Source organism: Mixophyes fleayi, chromosome 1 (genome assembly GCF_038048845.1).
Source record: "Mixophyes fleayi isolate aMixFle1 chromosome 1, aMixFle1.hap1, whole genome shotgun sequence".
Classification (NCBI taxonomy): domain Eukaryota; kingdom Metazoa; phylum Chordata; class Amphibia; order Anura; family Limnodynastidae; genus Mixophyes; species Mixophyes fleayi.
The window spans coordinates 112,698,075-112,721,480 of NC_134402.1; the positions used below are offsets into that span (position 1 = coordinate 112,698,075).

Genomic DNA, 23,406 nt, shown 5'->3' on the forward strand with positions numbered 1-23,406 from the left:
GTTAACCCATGGAATGGAGATAGGCTGACCCAGCCAAGGATGATGGAAGACTCAACTGCCCTGCAATATAGTTATCTATAAAAACAAGTTGCTCAATAAGTAACAATTTGAAATCACACCGACAGTTTCCAGTGATAGTTCTAATCGCTTTTGTTATTACATTTTATTTTCCCATGGTTTCAAATGGATTTTTGGTATATATGTTAAATACCGCAGTTCAAATGTTGTGTTTTCGTGCCACATTTTTTTTTTTATCTCCTGCTTTAGAATATATGCTCCATATGTAAGTTTTGGTGAACGGTAAATGTCACATAACTGTGTTTAACAGGTTAAAATAGTATAGTAAAATAGTGCAACAGTGTCACCATATGTGAGCACAGTGGGTAAGGTAAATACACAAACTATTTGTGTAAGTGTTCCCTACCAGCAGTAGGTTAACATCTTTTTTTTTCTGCGAGTCCCTTTGAAAAAAACTGTGCCCACAAAGAAGTCATAGAGACTGGTTCCCTCCATAGTCACCCAGCAGCACACTATCTATGTGTGCCTCCCTGTGACTGTCTGCCATAGTCCCTCCCTCTCTCTGACACACACTCTCTGTGTATCTCCATTCCCTCTCACACACTGTCTCTGTCATCCCCTCCTCCCTGCCTCTCTCACACACTCTCTCTGTGTTGTCACTGCTGCCACCCCCACCACCAGCTCCGTGCCCCGGGACCTCATTCCATGCGATTGTACAGCAAGCAAGGTAAGGGCGTCCAGCACCGACAGCAGCCCCCCACCCCGGGCTCCTCATGCACGGCTCTGTGCTGCGGGGGGGGGGGGGGGGAAACAGGGCACACGGGGAATCCCAGGCAGCAGACATGATGGCAGCTCCCTTCAGCGATCATCCTGGGGTACGAGGCATATGCCCCCGCCGCTGATCATTTGCCAGCCATTATTATTATTATTAATCTGTGGATTGTTGCCCTTGCCCTACAACCTCTCCAGTGTCTGACGGCTCTCCCCCTCCCGGCTGCACGCTAAGGGTTAAGAGGCCGGTGGTCCCTTCTCCTCTATTGCGGACCCTCGTTGCTGGCAGTGTCCAGCCGCCGCCGCACCATCCTGTGGAGGGGGATAGGCGCACTGGGTGGTGGGGGTGGGAAGCCTGGTGTCATCACGGCCTACATGTTTGTTGTGAAACCCAGTCCAGTGTGCATGGGAGGAGAGAGCTTGAGAAGAGTTGCATGGATCCCTCCCCATATAACGTGTTCCCCAGTGTAATTGTTGCCTGACACTTTGCACTCCCGGTGTCACTGGCAGGATGTGGGCATGAATCGCCTGCACTGGTAGGACCTGGGATCATGGCAGGACCCTGCTACAACACTTGGTGCAGGGCTTTAATTAAACCTCACCTCTGTTTTGGTTTGAAACATGGACACTGAAGTTTGCTGTCACTTATGTTTATGACTCTTCTGTCTACTTTCACTTTGTTTTTTTTGCAGCCATCACAGCAATGGGGCCTGGGGCAGATATTTTAAATCACAGTATTAGAAGAACAATGTTAGATTAATTTAAACATATGTTTTTTTTATGGATGATGCTGGGTTAAATTGCAGACTTTCTAAAATAGAATTAATACACATTGCTGAAAAGAGGGCTGTGTAATGCCGTGTAGTGCATATAGCTTTGTCATTACTAGTCAGTGTATTCAAAAGGGAAGGAGTCTGTGGGTTGTGATTTTATTTTAGAAATAATTTGTACCTTTAATGAATAACAAAATATTTTTAGTAAAAATAAATCCACTTGTATTGTTTTTCCATTTCATATGCATTTTTCTTCCTGTGACCATATTGAACTGCATCCCCCACAGCCAGCTGTACAGCAACAGAAACTATAGCAATGCCATTATGTGGCTGTGGTTTCTCCTATCACTCGGACAATACTGCTGCCATTTTGGCCTCAGGAGGCTTCTCTAAAGTGACAATAAAACATACCCCACAAATACAATCACTGTGAAAAAAAGAGCTGAAAGGGGATGTTTATCTTATGTTTTTGTTACTGAGTACATGTTTAAAAAATACGATTGTGTTTGCTATAATTTTGCACAAAATTGCTTGAACTTTTTTCACCTTGTACAATCTCAGAACTCTGTCTGTAAGGAATTGGTGTTTTTACATGTTTGTTATAATAAAGAATGACTCCTGCATGTGCAAACAAATTACACAGACCTCAAATCCTAACGACCAGTCTGATGGCACATGCAGTCAAAGGTGATTGCAAAAAGCATTTGAATGAACCACTGGTCCCTGCCTATTTTTGTCTTATGTTTTCAGGCTACTCTGACAACTGATGGTACCACCCCTGATTGCTAGTCAATGCTATCTTGTGGAATATACTTATTCCACATTGAACATACAAGCATTCTTCTATCCTCATTATCGGCCATTCACAAACGTTCCAGCAGTTTCATGCAAAATTGCACAGAATATGAATGTGGTTCACTATATTGTTCAAATTGAGTTACACAAATGGTTGTTTCTCACTTTCAGCTGAAACCACACACATGCATTTATCACCACTGACATCCCTGTTGGTCTGCTACACATTAACACAAAGAAAGTACAGTTTCTTGGTTTTAATAAAACATTGCTGGAATCTTCCTTGTAAAATCCATTGTCAAATTTTCAGTATTTCCTGAATGATTATTTGGTAAGATTGTCAGGGCATGGAGATACTGTCCTTTTATGTGCATTTTCTTCCATAAAATGTTATGGTAGTGATAATAATTGTACTCTAATTTATAAAAGTACATGATGCTTTGTATTTTCTAGATATCTTTGTATGGACTATTTGGAAAGTAGACTTAATTTCAGTGTGACAACTCACCCAGAAGTCACTGACACAACCCAGGTAAGCCTCAAAGCAGAAGTATATGTTGTGTGCATTACATTCATTGGCAGTCATTTGTGTTTCGGAAACATCTGTTTTAGTATAGGAACCAAAGACACCTATGTGAAAGAAAGTTGGCACTTTATTCACTATGTGACAAGGAAAAATAAGTCCGAAGCTTAAGATTTTAGGTCCGTTCTGTATTTGAAGATGCGCAAAAATATTATGGCAGTTTGATGATAGCTGTAGATGTGATGAAAATCCTTGTGATACGATTGCTTCCCTGGTCCTTACCATTCCTGAGATATCTGCTGCATTTTCTCCAGGTTCTGATCTCCACATGCCAGGTGTGAGTATCTTGGTAATGGAGTTCTGGAGAGAGGGACCTCAGTGTTAGCACTGTCATGCTTGCTTATTACCACATATGTCTTTAAAGGTAAGCTTCAAATTTAGTGGAGTTGTTTCTAATTAAATACCACATACAACAGATAGTGGTAGTTTCCCCCCTAAACCCACTATTAATCGAAGCAGAGAGACCGTTTTCTCAGCAGCTCTTGGGGATGGAGACCTAATTTCTGTTTATAGCTGCTCTATTGATTGGCCTTGCAGAGTGCTAGATGTGCATGCTGGGAAAATGAGCACTAGTTTGAGTGATTGGGCTCTCAGCTTCAGGTAAAGGGCGGGGGGGGGGGGTCACAAAAGCTGGACCTCCACCATGTATGTTGGGGGCATATTAAATTAACAACAACTCCACTAAATGTGGTGTTGTCCTGTAAAGCTGCATTGCCACCTCATAAAAACATTTTACTAAGTTGCATCTGCACGCAGCTGTTTTTCCTGAAGTTCCTTCGTTCCTTTTACAACCCTGGAAGAAAAGTTAGGAGGAGTATTACAGGGCCAGCAGCGCCCAGGTAAGACAGTGCAGCAGTCCCCGGATCTCCAGCTAGGGGAACGACACCTTAGTAAAATATTTTAGCTAGGTGGTAGGGCATCAAATAATTTTTTATTTGTGTGGTACCAAAAATTCAGCTAAAGGATGCCAGCATCTCTCTCCTTTGTGTAGACTACCACACGCTGCCAGCAAAGGAGAGAGAAGAAACAGATAAATAGTATTTATTGTACATAGGACTATTTATGTAGAAGAGATCATATTATTTATGACCGGTTCACTCTAACGATTTCAAGAAAGTCTCAAAAGGAATTAAACCAGAGAGCGCCTAAAAGAAATAATAATAAAATTGGTATGCAGAAACACAATGTTAAAAACTGTATTTGTAAAAGAAGGCTAAGTACAGTTTTTTTTCCCAACTCAAGTATATACAACCCTAAGTCCCGCCACCATGATCGCTGATGTGTAGTTAGTTGTTCTGTGTTCTCAGTGAAAATAGCAGTGGAACCTTGTTTATGTGATTAAAAAAATAACCATGTGAACTCTCCATGCTATGGTTTATTAACACCTCTGGTTTAAGTGCAATTTCAACAGATTTTTCTCATGTTTCATTAACTGTTGTTTATTATGTGACGAACACCTGGGATACCTGTTAGAAATGGTTATAGAGAAGTATATATATAACTATGTATAGTTTATATAGCGCAACCAGTGTATGTACTACCTGACAGGATGATAAGATATAGAAAAGTCACAGACAAGGGAAAGTGCACAATGTAAGGGGATTTGTTCGACTGTGACAATAGGAAATTGATGTTTCCCCTTAATTGCAGTTAAAATGGTGTATAGGAAAACATAGGGACACTAAAGTGTATTATAAGTGCAATTTTGAAAACAAGTGGCCGCAGGGCATCATTCAGGGCAGCAAGTCTAGTTTGTGACATTAGGTACGTGAACTTCCAGCTGGGAGGTTAAAGAAGTGATGGAAGCTGAATGTTGAGTCTTCAGTGGGAAAGCGTATCATAGGTTGGGAGCTGTTTGTGATAAAGGCTCCAGATGGCTTACAGCAGTGGTGGTGAGAGGTTCTGAGAGAAGTGCAGGCCCAGGTTAACATGTAAGGAGGAGAAGAGATAGGGCCTTATATGCAAGTAGTTTATAGGTTATCCTAAAATTGACATGGGGGCATTACAGAGTTTTGTGTAGAGCAGAGTCAAACATAGAATGTGAAGCATAATATATGATTCTAGCAGCAGCATTTTGGTTGGATTGGGAAATAGGAAGCAGGAAGACAAGATGATTTCAGTAGTCCATGCAGGACAGAATTAGGGCATGTAATATTAGTACTTGGTGGTGACAAAGAAATGGGGCATCTTGACAATGTTTCATCGTGGAAAAAAAATGGATTTTGTGATTTTTTGAATCTGGGAAGTGAGAGAAAAAGACAAATCATGTGACATCAAGACAACCAGTCTGTTAAATAGGCTCAATGGAGGTGATGTTGGCTGTAACTTTTAATGGGACTTCAGTATCATGCTGGAAATATTCATGCTAAGATTCAGGAATTGGAGGACCATACATCTAGTAATTCCTTATAGACAATTGGCGATTGTTGCGTCAGGTGTAATGTTTGCTGCTGACAATTAGCTGTGTACCTACCACATACGTGATCACTGAATCTAAAAGAGTTGATGTGGGAGCCAAGAGACAGCATATAAAGGGAAAAGAGCAGATACCTGAGGTACACAACACCTAGTTGGTATATTTCAGGATTGTCTTGTGCTTCAATGGTTCAGTAAAGGAGGCAGAGGGAAGAGATAATTTAAAATTCTTAGACTGAACCATTGATGATAGATTGTAAGAGATCTGAGGGAATGGGGGAAGAGGCTACATGTTGTAAAGGATAGCACAGAGACCCCCTTTTTCCCAGTAATTTGGGCAAATGAGTGGAAAGTAGAAGGAGGAGAATGTGGAAGAGGATGTAAGAAAGTGGCCGATGTAAAATCTCTGTGAATGGATTGTACTTTGTTTAGAAAACAATCTGTACCATCATGAGGTGTACTATGAGGGGAACGAAGTACAGAACCTGAAACATACAAGTGCTGGTGTGGATTTGTGTTTCTCAATGAATGATCTGAAATATATTTCTTTGGATTCTGAGAGCTCCGAATGAAAACACGATGGGATATATTTGTAATGGAGAAAATTAGGGAGAGATTTGGATCTTCTCCACAGCCATCCTGCAGAGCAAGTTACAAGCCAATGGGTTGATACTGTTTCAGTTTTAAGGGATCAACCTTACAGCAATAAAGCAGAGTCATAGTTTTGTACTGGAATGTTTACACCAGAATAATTAAGTAAAGCTGTAAGTGCTTTAATTTTAGTTGCTTTCCAATTGTTTTTTTTTTTGTTCAAATTCTTCAGTAAATAAAGTCCTAATTCTCCATTATAATCAGAAAATATGTATTTAGTTAACTCTGTATTCTCTTTGAAACTGACAATGAAACCTAGTTTATGTGATTACAAAGCTCCTATGTGAACTAACCCTGCTATGGTTTATTCACACTCCTGGTATAAAGGCAATTTAACAGATTTATTTCCATGTTTTTTTAATTTTTTTATTTACATGTGTTTACAATGTGATGAACAATGGAATGCTTATAAAGAACACTCAAATCTACTTTGACTGCAGAAAATAATTTATGGTCCTGCCATATACCTTGATTTGCACAAGGTTTCACCAAAAATAGAGTTTTAGAGTAAGATGACATTTCAGAGCTGCAGAAGTTTGCACAGGTTGATGGGAGGAATTGTGCGGAGTGAGGGAGTTCCTTATAACACACACCACTGTGTCTAGTTTGGAGTGGAGCAGTGTGAAGATGAAATTTCGTTTTGCGGATTGCGATCACTGAAAGCGGTGGTGGTGTACATTTTTAGAGAGACACTCCGTTTTTTCCCCTCCGAAAAAAGGACTTAAATTTTGAACCAAGCTGGTGGTCTTCGAATCTCATCCTATAGTTTTAAGAAGTCCCATTTTGTACCTGCATGTTGAAATTTTTGTATTCCATAAGAGGGGTTGTTCTAAAGTGGTAGGAGGTTGGATTTAGGATTGATGTGCGCAGGGCAGACTATTTGGGTGTACCGTGCAAAATCAAGGCATACGTCCACTGTGTTATTGTACATGCTTTTAAAATTGGGTAAAAACGGACAAATCAATCTTTGCTGCACTCACCATTTGTATTCAGTAGTGACCTTTTTCTGTTCATCCTGTGGTATACACATGTAGATGAGTGCCATAATGCCCTTAAACAACCTTTGATTAAGCTGTAAGTGCTGGATCACTCCTTCGTGTTTGTCTACAGATAGTTTTCTGGAGAAAACTTGTAAACTGTAGAAGACAAACAACAGTCACATGAATCATTGAAACTTATGGCAAACCTCGTTGTTCTTGATGGTGTGAAGATCGAGTGGTAGAATCTGATGCAGTGAAACAGCATCATGTTGTCTCTTTAGCAGATGGGATTTTAATATGCAAAGAAGGAGGATGGCATTAGTTAAAGGGAACTGATGATTAAAGTTATGTAAATAGAATTTTACTTTTAACAAATTCACTGTTGGAAAACAAAGATGAAATAGTTAAAAAATAAATTAAAATATTTTCATGAAGTTGATGCATTAATCTGTAATTTCACAACATACACTAAAATGCTGATTACAGCGTTGTCTTTTATTGCATTTTGTCATTCTGGAGTTATTGTCCTTGTCAACTGTCAGGTTGATGACAAATGCTTTGTTTTCATGCAGCTCTCCTATAGACTCTGAAGGCCCCTTACCCACTAGCATCAGATACATGTCCTTTGACTAGTAAAAGCATGTGAGCGATATGGGAATGGAACCCAGTCGTTCCAGTGACCTCATACCTACTAACATTTGCACTTTCAGTCAATTTACATTGTGATGCTGGTTTTTGGGCACTGGCTGCTTAACTCCATTGACCCCTCCCTGAGCGCAAGTGCTTGTTTCCATTGCATCCCAAGGGCAATTGCATTTGACTTGTGTTGTCACTCTCTTGTACCGCAACCGCAGTGGATTATACCTTAATAGTGTTAAATTGTTGCAGTTCTGTGTCCTAGAATAGGCTTATTATGTTTTGATTATGTTCCCTTTCTGTGTTATTTGTAAACCTAAATGCTTGCAAACTTAGACTTGGGGGTAAATGTATCAAAGTCCGGTTTTTTCAACTCGCGGGAGATCGGCGAGTTGACAGCTAAAATTTAAAGCGGCGCTGGCTTGTAAAGGCAAACTTGCGTTTACAAGCCAGCGCCGCTTTAAATTTTAGCTGTCAACTCGCCGATCTCCCGCGAGTTGAAAAAACCGGACTTTGATACATTTACCCCCTGGACTGGATTGTTATGTATTTAAATAAATTTGTGTGTGTATATAATTATATATATATATATATATATATATATATATATATATATATAACTAGGAATATGGCAGTGTCTGATAAATAATATCTGTGTCTGGTTAGTGCTGAGTTGTTAGGAACCTTAATTGTGGAGCTGTGAGCAGGTAAACATTTTGCAGAGATTCATTGTGTATGTCCTGTAAAGAAGTGAGATGGGAGGTGGTTAAATCAGATAGTAGACAATTATAGTAGACAGAGATTCTGTCAGAGTGGAGAAAAATAACAGGTTTTAGCTGCATAAGTGTATTAAGTACAAGAACTGGATGGGTAACTTTGAGGCAAGAGACATGTTCACTGGTTTAATTGCTTTCCTATCAACAACACTAAAGTGAGATATTGAGCCACACACATGACATGTTTTAGTTACATTTTACAGTTGTTGCAGTAAATCAGAGAAGTCCTTGATCTATGTTGGTCATTGTCAATTGTAGCCACACAAATATGTTACCTCAATAATCTGTGTGCTAATATCTAGTGTCAGTATGTCACAGCATTGTATTCCCTGTCTGCAAGTAGACTTACTCAATATTTGTATACATTCATTTCATTGGACAAGTAAAAAAAAGTCATAATAATATAGTAAGAGTCTCTAGTTTGAATATGCAAATAAAAACATGAAATTCACTTGATCAGAGTAAAAAATAAAAGTGTTGGTTCACTGACACATCAGACATGTGTAAATTTACCTTTTCATTGAAAAAAAAATATAAACAGTAAAAAAACAAGTTTGTCTTGGGAGACCTATTAGTAATGATAGCCCTTAAACGAGCATGATGCCTGATAATACTCTAAACTCAAATGTTCTGATTATTAGTGGACATGTCTGAAAATCTGATGTGAAGATGATATGGTTAGAAGGAGTAAAAGCTGAGGGCTTGGATTTTAACCATTTTGACCAACACATACATGGCAGTATTGACCAGAGCTACTGACGGTTGGACTGGGCCTGAGGATTGGGCCCACTGTGAAAAGCTTAACACACCTTAATTTATAATACTTTTTGGTATTTATCAGAAGTGAATATATTTGATAAAAAATAGGTTTGTGGTGAGAATATTATTATTATTTTTTTTGTAAATGGCTGATAAATGGAATCAAATGTTCTCTGTCAACTGAAAAGCGTATCTTCCAGGGTATGGTGGCTACACATGAAATCACTTTTATCACTTGGCCTAAATCCATGCAACAGGATCTGCTTCTAGTTTAGCCACAGATGTTGTTGGCCAGAGAGGACAGATCTACAATTTTTGTCACGTGGGGGCCTGTTAGAGTGGTCAGTGGATGGCTGCACACACAGCTGATAACTGGCCTTTCATCATTGTTTATTTGTAAGGCATTGGACAGTCCCAGTTACAAACAATGCAACTACAAATTGCTGGTAAAAACAGAACAAGTACATACAAGGTTTGTGAAGACGTGCAGACTTGAGACAAAGGGAGAGGGGGCCGTGCTTGTTAGAGATTATAGTCTAGTGGAAGAGGCAATGCTCCCACAATAGGAGCTAGTGGGATTTAGAGTGGACATGGGACTGTAGACCATGCAGAGTAGTAGTATCGGGTAGGGAAGGATAGCATATACTGAAGACGTGGGATTTAGAGTGGACATGGGACTGTAGACCATGCAGAGTAGTAGTATCGGGTAGGGAGGATAGCATATACTGAAGACGTGGGATTTAGAGTGGACATGGGACTGGTGACCATGCAGAGTAGTAGTATCGGGTAGGGAAGGATAGCATATACTGAAGACGTGGGATTTAGAGTGGACATGGGACTGTAGACCATGCAGAGTAGTAGTATCGGGTAGGGAAGGATAGCCTATAGTGAAGACGTGGGATTTTAGAGAGCACTTGAAAGATTGAAGATCGGAGGAGAGTCCATCAGTGGAGAGTAACATGGGAGAAGTCATGGAGGAGGGAGTGATGGGGATAATCTGATGTCAGTCAGATCATTCTTGGAGATGCCATTATTTTGCTGCTGCACACACTAGTCTCCCAAAATATTTGCATTATTGTACATATGTACGTGTGTGTATATGTAATTATGTATGTATGTAAAAGTTGCTGTTAAGTTATTTTTTATACAAGACTACATGTATTTTAATTAAGTGTTTGCTGTCAACTGGATATATTTTAAATATATAGAGTCTTCTTTATAGAAAACAACAACAGAGATTATTGATATAGACTTTACCAGTTGCAAACTTTCAGAATTGTAGACTGTTTCATTTGCAAATGGCAGAAGGATACATAATGAGCAGGCATGTATTTTTCTTGTACGTCAGTCCAACGTTATGTGAAGATTCTTATGTACTTGGGCAGCAGTTTTCTTTCAAGAAACCCTGGTGTTCCACTGTCAACTCCTGCAGTTAACTCTATGACCTCTTCATAGAGTAGAGTATTATATAAATACCCTAGTGGTCCAATGTCAACTCTATGACCTTGTCCTGAAAAGTTCTTAAGAGCAAAGATCATCTGTTCATATCCCGGATGTTGGCTTCTGTATGTATTATGGGGACTTTATAAATTATCCAGCAACTCCTCTTGAGATTAGATTAGATGTGGACACAACAATAAAACCATGCCAGGAAACCATTGTCTATCATGTTGTTCCATGATTGCTTTATTTAAAGCCACAGTCAAAACTTCCCATTTGTGCGGTCACTACTCATAAAGTTGTTGCACACAAGCGGTTGTAAACCACCTGTGCTGTTTTCCATTTTCCCCCCAGTGAATGGTGAAGAGACGTGAGAGTTGACATTGGAACACTAGGCATCATTGAGTAAAAACTGCTGCCTGTGCACACAGGCGTCTTCACATAATTCAACACAGTCATGGGTATGATTAAAAGAAAACCCTGTAACTATATGTTTAGATGCTTTTTAACAAGAATAAATGTGGACAATCAATACAGTTTTTCAAGTATAGTCTTTGTAGTTCACTTAAACTGCACTATAGTTTAACATCCATAATGACCTATCTGTTGGCTGTGTTCAGTTCTTCCACACACTTTGCAAGGCAAGTGACGGGATAGCTGGTAATGTCACCGCGATGAGCTTGCCAAAAGCCGTCGATCCATCTTACATGTTAACTACAACTTGGTTGCGTTTCTCCCCAGCTTAATGGCTGAATTTCAGAATTTTGGCCATCTTTCAAATTGCAAAATAAATGTCTCTAATTGGATAGCTCTAAACCTTACATTTGCTACACACATTATATATGGTCTTTATAAGACAAATTCGATACCTTTGTGTTATCCCATGGTACAAGATATGTGGATAGCGCTCAGGGGTGTAGGTTAGATTAATTGCGACTGCTGCCCGTTACCCTAAATCCAGAGAGTTGTCCTCTGTACTTCTTGTACAACATTCAAATATCCAATATATAGCGGGTTAGCAATACTACTAGTGAGTAAATAATAATGTACTGCAATCTTGGATATATGTCTCCCAACAATAACGCCTTGTGGTATCAGCTGGTCTGAATGTTATTGAATAATGCCTCTGATTTCTAGAGGATATACTACTAGATGGGTTGGGTTTAAGGCTGCATAGGAAAAATAATGTGCTCCTTAAACATAAATCCTCACTTGGTGGTGGTATTTAAACATAAATCTAAGGTTACCACCAGCAAGTGAGAATTTATGTTAAGGAGAACATTGTTATTCCTATGCAGCCTTTGTGTTATCCTGCCTAAAACTAACAGTGATCTCTATAAATTAAACTTCATTCTGAACCTAACCAACATAAGACTAGATATAAAGAAATGGCAGCCAAATCAACTTTAGATAGATTTTAGTTTTATGCATAGGCAAAGCCAACATCATTTATATGAACTGGCTCCCCAAACTTCTTTACTTATTACAAACACTATCAAACAATATCCCTGCAATATTTTTCAAAGAATTTCAGAATACCATCAGAGACTTTGGGGTAAATGTATGAACCTCCGGACTCTTCAACTCCGGCGAGTTCAGCGTCTTCAGCACTTAAATTTAAGCGCTGAAGACGCTGAACTCGCCGGAGTTGAAGAGTCCGGAGGTTCATACATTTACCCCTTTGTGTGTGTTTGATGGGTGAGGTCACGTTTTAAACATGGCATATTATATGGTCGCAAACAGTGGCGGGCTGGCCCGGGGGGCATCCGCTCGGTCAGGCCGCTATTTGTCGGCCGACCCCCCGGCTGCAAAATACAATTTTTTCCCCCGCGGCCGCATCTGATGACATCAGATGCGGCTGCGTCAGCGCACAGGCAGCTGCATCACATGACGGGATGCGGCCGCGTCATCAATGACGCGGCCGCATCCCTTTTCATGAGATGCGGCCGCCTGTGTGCCCCCCGGCCACACCTCTCCCAGCCCGCGTCTGGTCGCAAACATATGTGTGGCCTAGAAATGTAAGCTACTGTCAATTGGTATTACTTAATAGAATTGTGGTGTGGACCCGGTGAGGGGGAGTGAAGTAGTGGATAGACACTGAGAAATGCCGCTCCCTGTTCCAGTGAATAGTTCATCAATTTTGAGCAGCCCTCGAATTTGACATCACATGATCAGTTCAACACTACACTGTTATGGAAGATTCATAGCCCTCCACGTAAATCTGCTGAAACAGATGGTTCACAACTCAACCTTCCCCCTGGCCTTTCCCTTAACCACTTGAAACAGTGGTCTCAGACAGAGTTCTCTGGGCATTGGATTTGATATTTCATGAGATGTTTGATTCAATGATCAGAACCGTGTAGTCAGCTGCCATCCTTCAAGTCACTCTGTACTGTCACGCAAGACCCTAGGCATGTGATATCTTATATATACAACTAATATTAGAAAATGCCTTTGGTCCGCTCCAGAAATATGGAACAGACATCTAAGAGAGCACCAATGACTAAAGATTTTTACATTTTCACACACTTACTTGCATAGTATATCACTGATTGAGACACAAGTTATTTCAAGATGGTTTAGGTGCCCTAGTGTTCCCTACAAAATGTTTCCTGACTTGTCCGATAAATGCTGGTGATACAATCTTTCCAGGCACTCCCCTTAACATTTGATGGGAGTGGCCCAAGTTAGCATTGTTCTGTCCCAATGTAATCCAAATCTCAGCAGAAAAAACAGGTGGGAAGGCCCCAGTCCTGAGTTCTGGCTTCGACATCCCACAGACCTGTCAATCTCAAGGTTTAAAAAAAATCTCTATTAAAACATGTAAATAATGCCACCGAAGCAGGTCATACCTCTGTGCAGGTCATACCTCTGTGGTGTAAATCCGCGTTTGGTATTAATGCGCATCACACAGGATGAGTGTAGCCAGAACACTCCTCCATATATCAGACGTCCATCATTTGTGGCTCTGCACACACCACTATCTGCCTCTCCACCTTAATGGTTTGTACCTACAGTTACATTGTGCTTATGTGCTGTAGCATCAAATCAGATGGAAAAAGACATCTTGGATTGATTAAGAAATAAAATATTCTTGCTGAATCTTTATGTACATCAATGTTTACAAATGTTAATTTCTGCAAGTTACAGCATCAGTTTCAGTCTGATTTCTTCTTTTCTGATGGCCTACCTTTGTACTGTACACATTTCATACTTACATAAATGTGCGTTCTCTAGCAAACTGAAGGTTATGTTGTTTAAATGTAAATGGGAATCTGCTGCAGTGACCTGTCACAAAGTCTAACAGAATAGTTTCTAGACTCTCTGCATGGCTGAGCTCTTTGCTCACAGCCCGTATGATAACGATGTGATGGATCTGTACCCACATGCCACACTATGGGCAGCACGGTGGCTAAGTGGTTAGCACTTCTGCCTCACAGCACTGGGGTCATGAGTTCAATTCCCGACTATGGTCTTATCTGTGAGGAGTTTGTATGTTCTCCCTGTGTTTGCGTGGGTTTCCTCTGGGTGCTCCGGTTTCCTCCCACTCTCCAAAAACATTGGTAGGTTAATTGGCTGCTAACAAATTGACCCTAGTATGTGTGTCTGTCTGTCTGTCTGTCTGTCTGTCTGTCTGTCTGTCTGTCTGTCTGTCTGTCTGTCTGTCTGTGTGTGTGTGTGTGTTTGGGAATGTAGACTGTAAGCCCAAATGGGGCAGGGACTGATGTGAGCGAGTTCTCTGTACAGCGCTGCAGAATTAGTGGTGCTATATAAATAAATGGTAATAATAATAAAAATATTACACAATTGTATTATATATAATAGCGCAATGTGTTACGTTTTATTAGCATTGTACTTTATTGTAGTAATAACATGTTGCAAGACGGCAGATAGAGATTTGTGGAAGAATAAGAGCGTCTTTGTAAATTCGAGTTACTCGGAGTGTAATTCAGCCAAACCTGGTTAAAAATTACAAATGTAATACTCATATCAATTTTCACAGATTTGTTTTTTGGTAACAGTAGCCTAACAATCCATACTTCCTGTTTTTTAGTTTAATTTTACTAAAAAGCATAAAAATAACCCGTTCCCTTTTTACTCACTATTTATAAACTTTACAGCCAAAAGGAGATGATGCTGCTGAATGTGTGAGTAGTGAATCAGCTTGTGTAAACAAGACTAGTGAGCTTTTTAATGAATCGATCTCTTGGTAATACTGAAATATAAAGTATTGTTACTATAAATTGGGATGACATTTTACAGTGAATTACTTTGTTATTTGTTGTTCAGATGCATTAACCTGAGAGCTGTTCATCCACTGTGTCTCATGCTTTCTTTATTCATGCATGTGTATAAATGCTCTAAGTGAATTGAGCTGAGGCCTGTGTAGTTTATGCTGATCTAGAACACCTTTACTGATGCATGTGTGTATGTGTGTGTGTATGAACACCTTTCAGCCACAACTTTAAAACCACCTGCCTAATATTGTGTAGGTCCTCCTTGTGCCGCCTAAACAGCTCTTACCTGTGGAGACATGGACTCCACAAGACCTCTGAAGGTGTCCTGTAGTATCTGCCACCAATAAGTTAGCAGCAGATCCTTTAAGTCCTGTTCGTTGTGAGGTGGGGCCTCCATGGCTTGGACTTGTTTTTCTTGCACATCCCACAGATGCTCGATAGGAATGAGATCTAGGGAATTTGGAGGCCAAGTCAACACTTTGAGCTCTATGTCATGTTTCTCAAACCATTCCTGAACAGTTTTTGCAGTGTGGGACAGGGCATTATACTGCTGAAAGAGGCCACTGCAATCAGGGAATACTGTTGCCATGAAGGGATGTACTTGGTCTGCAGCAATGTTTAGGAAGGTGTTGTCAAAGTATCCACATGAATAGCAGGACCCAAGGTTTCCCAGCAGAACATTGCCCAGAGCATCACCCTGCCTCCGCCAACTTGCCTTCTTCCCATAGTGCATCCTGATGCCATCTGTTCCCCAGGTAAAATACGCATGTGCACCCGGCTGTCCATGTGATGTAAAGGAAAACCTGATTATCAGACCAGGTCACCTTCTTTCATTGCTCCATGGTCCAGTTCTGGCATTCACGTGCCCACAGTAGGCGCTTTCTGTGGTGGACAGGGGTAAGCATGGGCACTTTGACCCCCATAGACAGCAAGCTGTGATGCACTGTGACATTTTTCTATCATACATAACATTAACTCAGTGAACCTTGGGCACCCATGACCCTGTCACTGGTTCACCAGTTGTCCTTCCTTGGACTACTTTTAGAAGGTACCAACGACTGCATATTGGGGACACCCCACAAGACCTGCCGTTTTGGAGGTGCTCTGATACAGTCATCTAGCAGTCACAATTTGGCCGTTGTCAAAGTTGCTAAGATTCTTATGCTTTTCCATTTTTCCTGTTTCCAAAACATCAACTTCAAGAACTGAACTGGCTTGATGCTGTGGCTGAACGGTGTGTGTGTTCTGGAGCAGTTCATATACATTGCATTAAATAGATTCCTTTCCAACTGTATTCCATATGTAAGATGTGGCCTCCAAATTGTTTTTTTTTTACTTTTGTGGCCTTCTGCCGGCCACCATAGACTGATGCTTGACATGTGTTTTGAATAACATTTTGGATAAACCACATAGTTCTAACAGAAATGTATTCCTTTTATGAATTGACTTGAATAGCAAAGATTTCCGTCTTGATAAAACTGCACTTAATTCTAGATCCTTCAATGCTTGTGTAAGTATAATTGAGGATTATTAGCACTGGCATCTGTAATAGTGTTTTCAGTAGACTTTTTAAGAGACTTTCACACCAAATTCTCTGCCAGATAGCCGTATTTTCTTTGTTTTTTTGCCAAAATACATAATTGGAAATGAACAACTTAGTATGAAATCATTTGTATATGGCTTACAAAGCAGGAACAATTCTTATATGAAAAATATGAATTTAAAATGTATTTTATATGCTGCATCCTTTCACTGTTAACACATAAATGCAGCCATAAGTAATATGTTGTTTTACCGTACATTAACTTCCAGACTTCATCATCTGTTTCCCTTATTTTATAATCCTGCACAAAGGATCTATTCTGGTTTAGCTGTGCAGTAAGCTCCACTCTCTCTATTTACATTGCACATTATTGTGTTTTGTGCTTATGTAACGTGTTTGCTGGAGGGTTGAAATGCTAGGTAACCGTCTAAGATTAAAATGGATTACAGTACAATGAACAATAATGTGTTGACTAATGTATACAGGTGTTTCAATTATATTGTGAGCGGTGCTTCTAGAACAGCCGATTATGTTTCGGAGCTACAGCTTGCTCTTCTGGAGTGTAAGGGGTTCCAGCACCAGCGTAGGAGAGGTTTCCGCTCGGTTGAAGTTTCTGCATTTCCTGCTGGCTTCCTGGCAGTAGCTATTGTTCCAGATACACATTGTAAAATTATCGTCTGTAGAAGTTATTCAGTACATTTCTAGAAGCTGAATGGACAGTGATTGTAAAGTACTGAATCCCTTTCAGAAAAACATTCACAAATTCAGTCAATTCTATGTATGCTTTTTGTGATTTCATTTTTTTATGGCACAGGATTGTTAGACACTTCCATTACCAAAGTTTTTAATAGCGATAAACTTTTTAGTAGTAGTATAGAAATTCTTAGAATATTTAATATTGGTTAATGAGATTTCTGTATGCCAATATTTATTAGGACTTTTCAACCCTAAACATTTTCAGGAAATAGTGTAGTACATCTAGAAAATATGAAGGCAGAGAATAAAAATAGAGCTATCTGTTCATTTAATTTTGTTATGAATGTCATATAATTGAGTAGATTAATTCTTAAGTTTCTACTTTTTATTTTGTATTTATACACTTAGTGAATGCACAGAATTTAGTTTTATTGTTTTTTTTTGTAATATGGTCCAGTTCTGGCAGTCACATGCCCATTGTAGGAGCTTTCAATGGTGGACAGGGGTCAGCATGGGCACTCTGATAGGTCTGCGGCTACGCAGCCCCGTGTGCAGAGAGCTGCGATGAACTGTGTGTTCTGACACCTTTCTATCATAGTCAGCATTAACTTTTTCAGCAGTTTTGGCTACAGTAGCTCTTCTGTGGGATTGCACCAGACGGACTAGCCTTCACTGCCCACGCGCATCAATGAGCCTTGGCAGTCCATGACCCTGTTGCCGTTTCGCCAGGTTGTCCGTCCTTGGACTACTATTGGTAGGTACTAACCACTGCATACTGGGAACACCCTACAAGACCTGCCGTTTTGGAGATGCTCTGACCCAGATGTTTAGCCATCACAATTTGGTCCTTGTCAGATGCTCACACTTGTCTATTTTTCCTGCTTCCAGCACATAAACATTAAGAACTGACTGGTCACTTGCTTCTTTATATATCCGCCCCTTGAAAGGTGCCACTCTAACGAGACAATCCATGTTATTCACTTCACTACTCAGTGATTTTGGTAGACGGACTTGTGAGCTGTGGGCTTCCTGGAGATCGAGTTCAATCTGACTTACCAAGTACCTCTCATTGGACACTACTACCAATATCCTGTGGCCTGGACACCGGACTCGCTCACAGCCTATCTAATGTGCCATCTGGACCTTCCTGGGCCTGGAAAACCGCCCTCTCCCCCTGCGGCCTGTTACGCTGCGGCCTTCCCACGCTACCTGGGATCCCTAATTCACCAGACCGCTCTGTCCGCACGGCCCTGCGCCTACCTATCTTCCATTAGTCAGTGTTTTTAATGCTGTGGCTGTTCGGTGTACATTTTAACTATAACCCTGTATTTTTTGTTTTCCATTTGAGTTTGTGCAATGCACATAGTTAGGGATTAAGGTGTAATATTATATGACTTTACCTAGTAAAGCTGGGTACACACTGAAGAATTTTTCAGACTGACGTGCTATCTCAAACGATTATACCTACGACTGAAGGTCCGATCAGTCTGATGATTCATGCATACACACTGACACGATTTATCTTCAGATCTGTGATCTTCATCTGGTCCTTTGTCTGGTCCTCTAGTCCGGAGGATGACAGCACAATATTCATTCATTCACTACTGTCACATTGTCACACTGATTAAAACCGCCTTGTTATAGCTATCTACATGTCCTAACAAATTTCGTTCGTTCTGTGACTCTGAAACAAAATATTCTGTCCCAGAACGAACAAATTAATTATTCCTTCTACAGCAGTCTCTACATTTATTCACTCTGACATTCAGTGCTAACATCGGCTGAAAAGAGCCCTACTCTGTAAACTCTATGGAGATCGTCAGCATGAGTGCATACACACTACATGTGATTGGAAAATATTGAACGACACGACCAACCAAATGAGGCGATAATCGTCTATTTGGGCAGACGATTGTTGCACAAAAACCCTGTAGTGTGTACCCAGCTTAAATCTTGCAGAGCTCACCAATATGTAATTAACCATTGCTTTTCTTTTATTGATTATTATCCTCCCAAACTCATTTTGTCAATCTAATTTGAAGTGTGATACCCATTCACTATTAGCTTGGGGTGATAGCCTAAAGCCATGTGATATGTGTGACCAGGTCAATGTATACGGCTCAGAGTAGACCAAAGTGGCACAATTGAACATGTTTTACGTTAGTGTGCCTTTCAAATCACCAGAACAAAATTGGATATGATTTTATTATGGTTTAATCATATGCCTTTCTTGGCCACATGTTCCTATATGTATACAGTCACTTTAGAAGTATATTTGCTCCAAATAAATGCAAATCTGATTACAAGGAAAACAGGAAACAATCCAGATGTCTAGCTATGTTACTGGAATGAAAACTGATTTTTTTATATTTCCAGGAACCTCCTTGTCCCGCTCCCATTTATGCTGTAACTTGCTGGGAGACTGTAGGAAACATTCAGCCACACAGGAAGATTACAGGTTGCCTAGCAACAATATTGGTAGGAAGTGGAAGCGTAACTTAACACATGGACTGCCGCACACAGTCTGTTCATCACACATCGCACACCCCATATACATCTATCTAGCTCCTGGAGCAGGCTACAACAAGGCCCTTATTGTAAATAAAGAGTATGAACAGTGTCCAAGAGTGAAGTTTTTTGCTAATGAAGTCTATAAGTGAGCACAAAAAGTACATGGTAGTATGAAATCAGACTTTTCTTGTTAAATTATTGTTTTTTATTTGAACTCACTGTGGTGTGTTTGACTATATGGGAAGGGTGAAAAATGTTCCTCATAAAAACCCATCAGACAAGATTTATGTTTTTACAAAATGAAAGACAACAAATAATGTTAGTAAAACACATATAAAAAACAAACACATTTGTTATGTATTTTTACTCATTTTTTTAAAGAAGATTGTACACATTCAAACACGTGGCAAACGCACAGAACTGGAACAAGTAGCATTCCAAAAAACACAGCAACACAAGCTAAACAGATGTAAAAATTTCAAATGGTTATGGAATCCCTTGTAACATTGGTTTTCAGTGTCCAAGCTGTTTGCATAAATTTGACTTGTATAAAAAAAACAAAATGCATGTGAAAGTCGTAATTCAAACTCCAGTGGGTATGTACCGCAACTGTGGTACATAACGACGGAAGAAGACCAATTGCAACTTGCAGTGTGATAAAATAAGGATTAATGTGAAAAATGAATATTAAAATGGACCTGTCATGTCCACATGGCGGAAGCAGCTATTTTGTGACTGAACCAGGGTTGCCAACTCTGAAATGAAAAACAAGCCCAAACAATCCTAAAAAGCCCCAAAATTATTTTTTTTTAATTTATGATACAAATATCAAGATAATATTAATAGTAATGGGATCTTCTGCAGTTATAGTAACTAAAGATGAAGATTCAGGAGTTATAGCTGCACTTTAGGGGGTTGTTTTCTCTGTACACTATAATATATCCCTAGCTTTACACTATAATCACACACATCATGTTCTGTCTGGTCGCATATATACTCTCCATATCTACTGCATACAACACAGACAGGTTCCCCCAAGAGGAGCCAATGCTGAAGTTTACCTACCAACACCTGATATCACGCCCACATTAGAGACCAGCAGCGTCCTTACACTGACTGAAGCGTTATTATACACAAGGCAATAAAGTTTTTTGAAAAAAATAAAATAAAATAAAATGTTGTAAAGCCCAAAAACCGCAACCCCGCTTGTTATAAGCGGAATTGGCAACTATGGACTGAACCAATATTAATGAGATTGCAGCCTATCTGCTCAGTAGGAGCTAATGACATGACTGACTTATGAGACACAAAGTAATGTCACTAGTTTATAGTGAACTGGTGGCATTGATATGGATTCCTCCTACTAAATGGCTTTCATAGGGTTAGATGACTAAAAAGTATCTTTAAGAAGTTGCTATATTCTGACAGCATGTTTTTTAGAAGGGTGTGCTTTATTTATTCTGTTAATTTGTAGTTGTGATTGCTAGCCCACCAGATTTAAGAAGGATGCCATTTGCTTCATCCGTAGAAGCTGTAGTTGTGGCTGCCAGCCCAGAGTTTGTTTATTATTTGTTATGTGACTGATGAATTGGGTCTGTTTGGCTCAGAACCCTTCTGGTATGATTCAATGCCTTCTGTGTAAGGCTGTTTATTTATAATCTCCTGTTTTGTGATATCTGAAGAAACAGGAACACAGACAACCCAGGGCACTATTGCTGTGACATATGTTTACAGCTTTTTCTCACCACATTGTGTATTCTCTCAGCAGTGTAGCAGTGATCTCTGATTAGCTAGGTAATTACATTTCAGTATGTGTAGTATTTCCTGTCATGGTCTAAGGTGTGTGGCTCACATAATTATTCTTCGTTGTCTAACTTTCTGCTGCATAATTAAAATTGAGGCTAAAATTGTATGTTTTTGTGGTTAATGTTTTTTTTTAAATCACATTCCTGTGTTAGCTTTTAATTAACCTCTTTATTGAATAGTTTCATATTATGTATTATTGAATTGCCCTGCATTAAAAAAAGACTTGTAAATCCACCAAAATGTACATATACACTGTCATAAAAATGTCATAAATTAGTACATTTAGCCATGCATTATATAGGGGAATACAGCAGAAAATCCATTTACAAATTTAGCAGTGCAAAAGAAAATGAGTTATATGAGAAATATGTAATTATAGTAGTAGTACATGTGTATACTTTGCCCTTATTTGCTTTGCAAATCAGTGAGTGTGGATCAATAAGAATGTGTCTGTGTCCTTCCAATGGATATTTGTCCAAGAAAAGTATAAAGGTATTGCACAGTATACAAGTATTGCAAATTATATCCAGCAATGACCCCTCTAGGAAATTAATCTTATCAGATCAGTAATAGTAGGATACTAGACCATATTTGCCAACATGGGCAAGATGATTCCCAGGAAGTCGTGTGTGTGTGTGTGTGTGTGTGTGTGTGTGTGTGTGTGTGTGTGTGTGCGTGCGCGTGTGTGCTCGAAGAGTTGTCATTAGCCCCGCCCCCAAAACGGACATCACTACTCTGAACCAATAAAAATGGGGTGGGGCCACGATGATGGGTCCATGATGTCACTGGGCCCAGTCCCCTCCATTTAGTTTATACAACCTGTCAGGATCAGGGAGAATTGCCTGCTCTCCCGGGAGTCAGTAGGCAACTATGTACTAGACCAGGGGTCAGGGAACTTTTTTACCTTTTACTCCAAAATATATTTAGATATGCCGATGTTACCCCCTTGATTTGAAAGGAAGGAAATTCTATATTATTAATTATTGGAATTCAAAATTTTATTGAATCTTTTGAAAATTTCTTTGAAAGCTTCAACTTCAAAACTTCAGGTTTTGGAGAAATGATATTGCTTCATTTTTGATGTCAGAGCAATGTGGATACAGTCTCCAGCGTCCAATCGATTTCTATGCTTTGTTTTTATGTTCGTTAGAGTGGAAAATCCTTGTTCGTAAAGGTAGGTTATTGCAAAAGGCAGCAACTTTTTGACTGCCTCCTCATGTGCAATTTTGAATGCCTTTGCAGCTGTTGACATCCAAAAATATGACAGATCTGCTTTGTTTTCAAATGCAATACGTGCTTCATTATTGCATCGAAGCTCAAGAAGTGCCTCTGCCAACCCTTGAGGCTCTTCTGGTACAACAGCAATTTCACATTTAAAGGGGTCTACACTCCAACTGACAGCATGTGACTCGGCAGCATTACCCCCAGGAATTTCATTTTTACCCCATTTGGGGTAATTTACCCCTGTTCCCTGACCACTGTACTAGACACTGCAGGCGTGTCACCCAAGACATCTAATTTATAATTGCCCCTATAATTCCTCCTGCTTACTTGTTTCCCAGCTGGGATCCTCTCACATAGTGCCACCAACTCCTGCCTGCAAAAACCAATAAGTATCTGATAGAGTTGGGGCTCACAGTGTAAACCTACTGGCATGCAGAATCCTGTTTCCATCCTTCTTTCCTGCTCATTTGTGCATCAAAAGAGTATTCAAGGCAACTTATATGCAATTTATATCTCCTAAAAAATGCCATCATTTATTTTTTTGTGCTTTGTGTCTATAATACATGGTCCTTTTAACATCAGGAGTTACAGGATCTGTGCACTGAATTGCAGCCAGAATGCCAGATATGACTCTTATAGTGCTGACATACTCTTAGACCTTTGCATGCTCTGTATGTTTGAAATCTTCCCACATATTTTAAATATATTGCTTCCCAAGATAAACGATGCAGTGTCTTATGACCAGTTTTTTGTTTTTTTTTGTAATAAACTACATTTTTAGTTGCCTGCAC

General features: G+C 39.8%; 1 protein-coding gene across 3 annotated transcripts in view; it reads left to right on the forward strand.

Moving 5' to 3' along the window:
- Positions 1–581: 581 nt before the first annotated feature.
- Positions 582–23,406, forward strand: part of ELF2 (E74 like ETS transcription factor 2) — a 63,244-nt gene continuing 40,419 nt past the window's right edge. The window contains exons 1-2 of one of the 3 annotated variants that reach the window (XM_075199752.1): positions 582–745; positions 2,811–2,889. In XM_075199752.1, coding sequence (XP_075055853.1) covers positions 2,821–2,889 — 69 coding nt within the window. In that variant the 5' untranslated portion in view covers positions 582–745; positions 2,811–2,820. Of the gene's footprint in view, positions 746–2,810; positions 2,890–3,281; positions 3,305–23,406 lie in introns of those variants that run through there. The other 2 variants (XM_075199738.1, XM_075199746.1) reach the window with 2 other exon arrangements.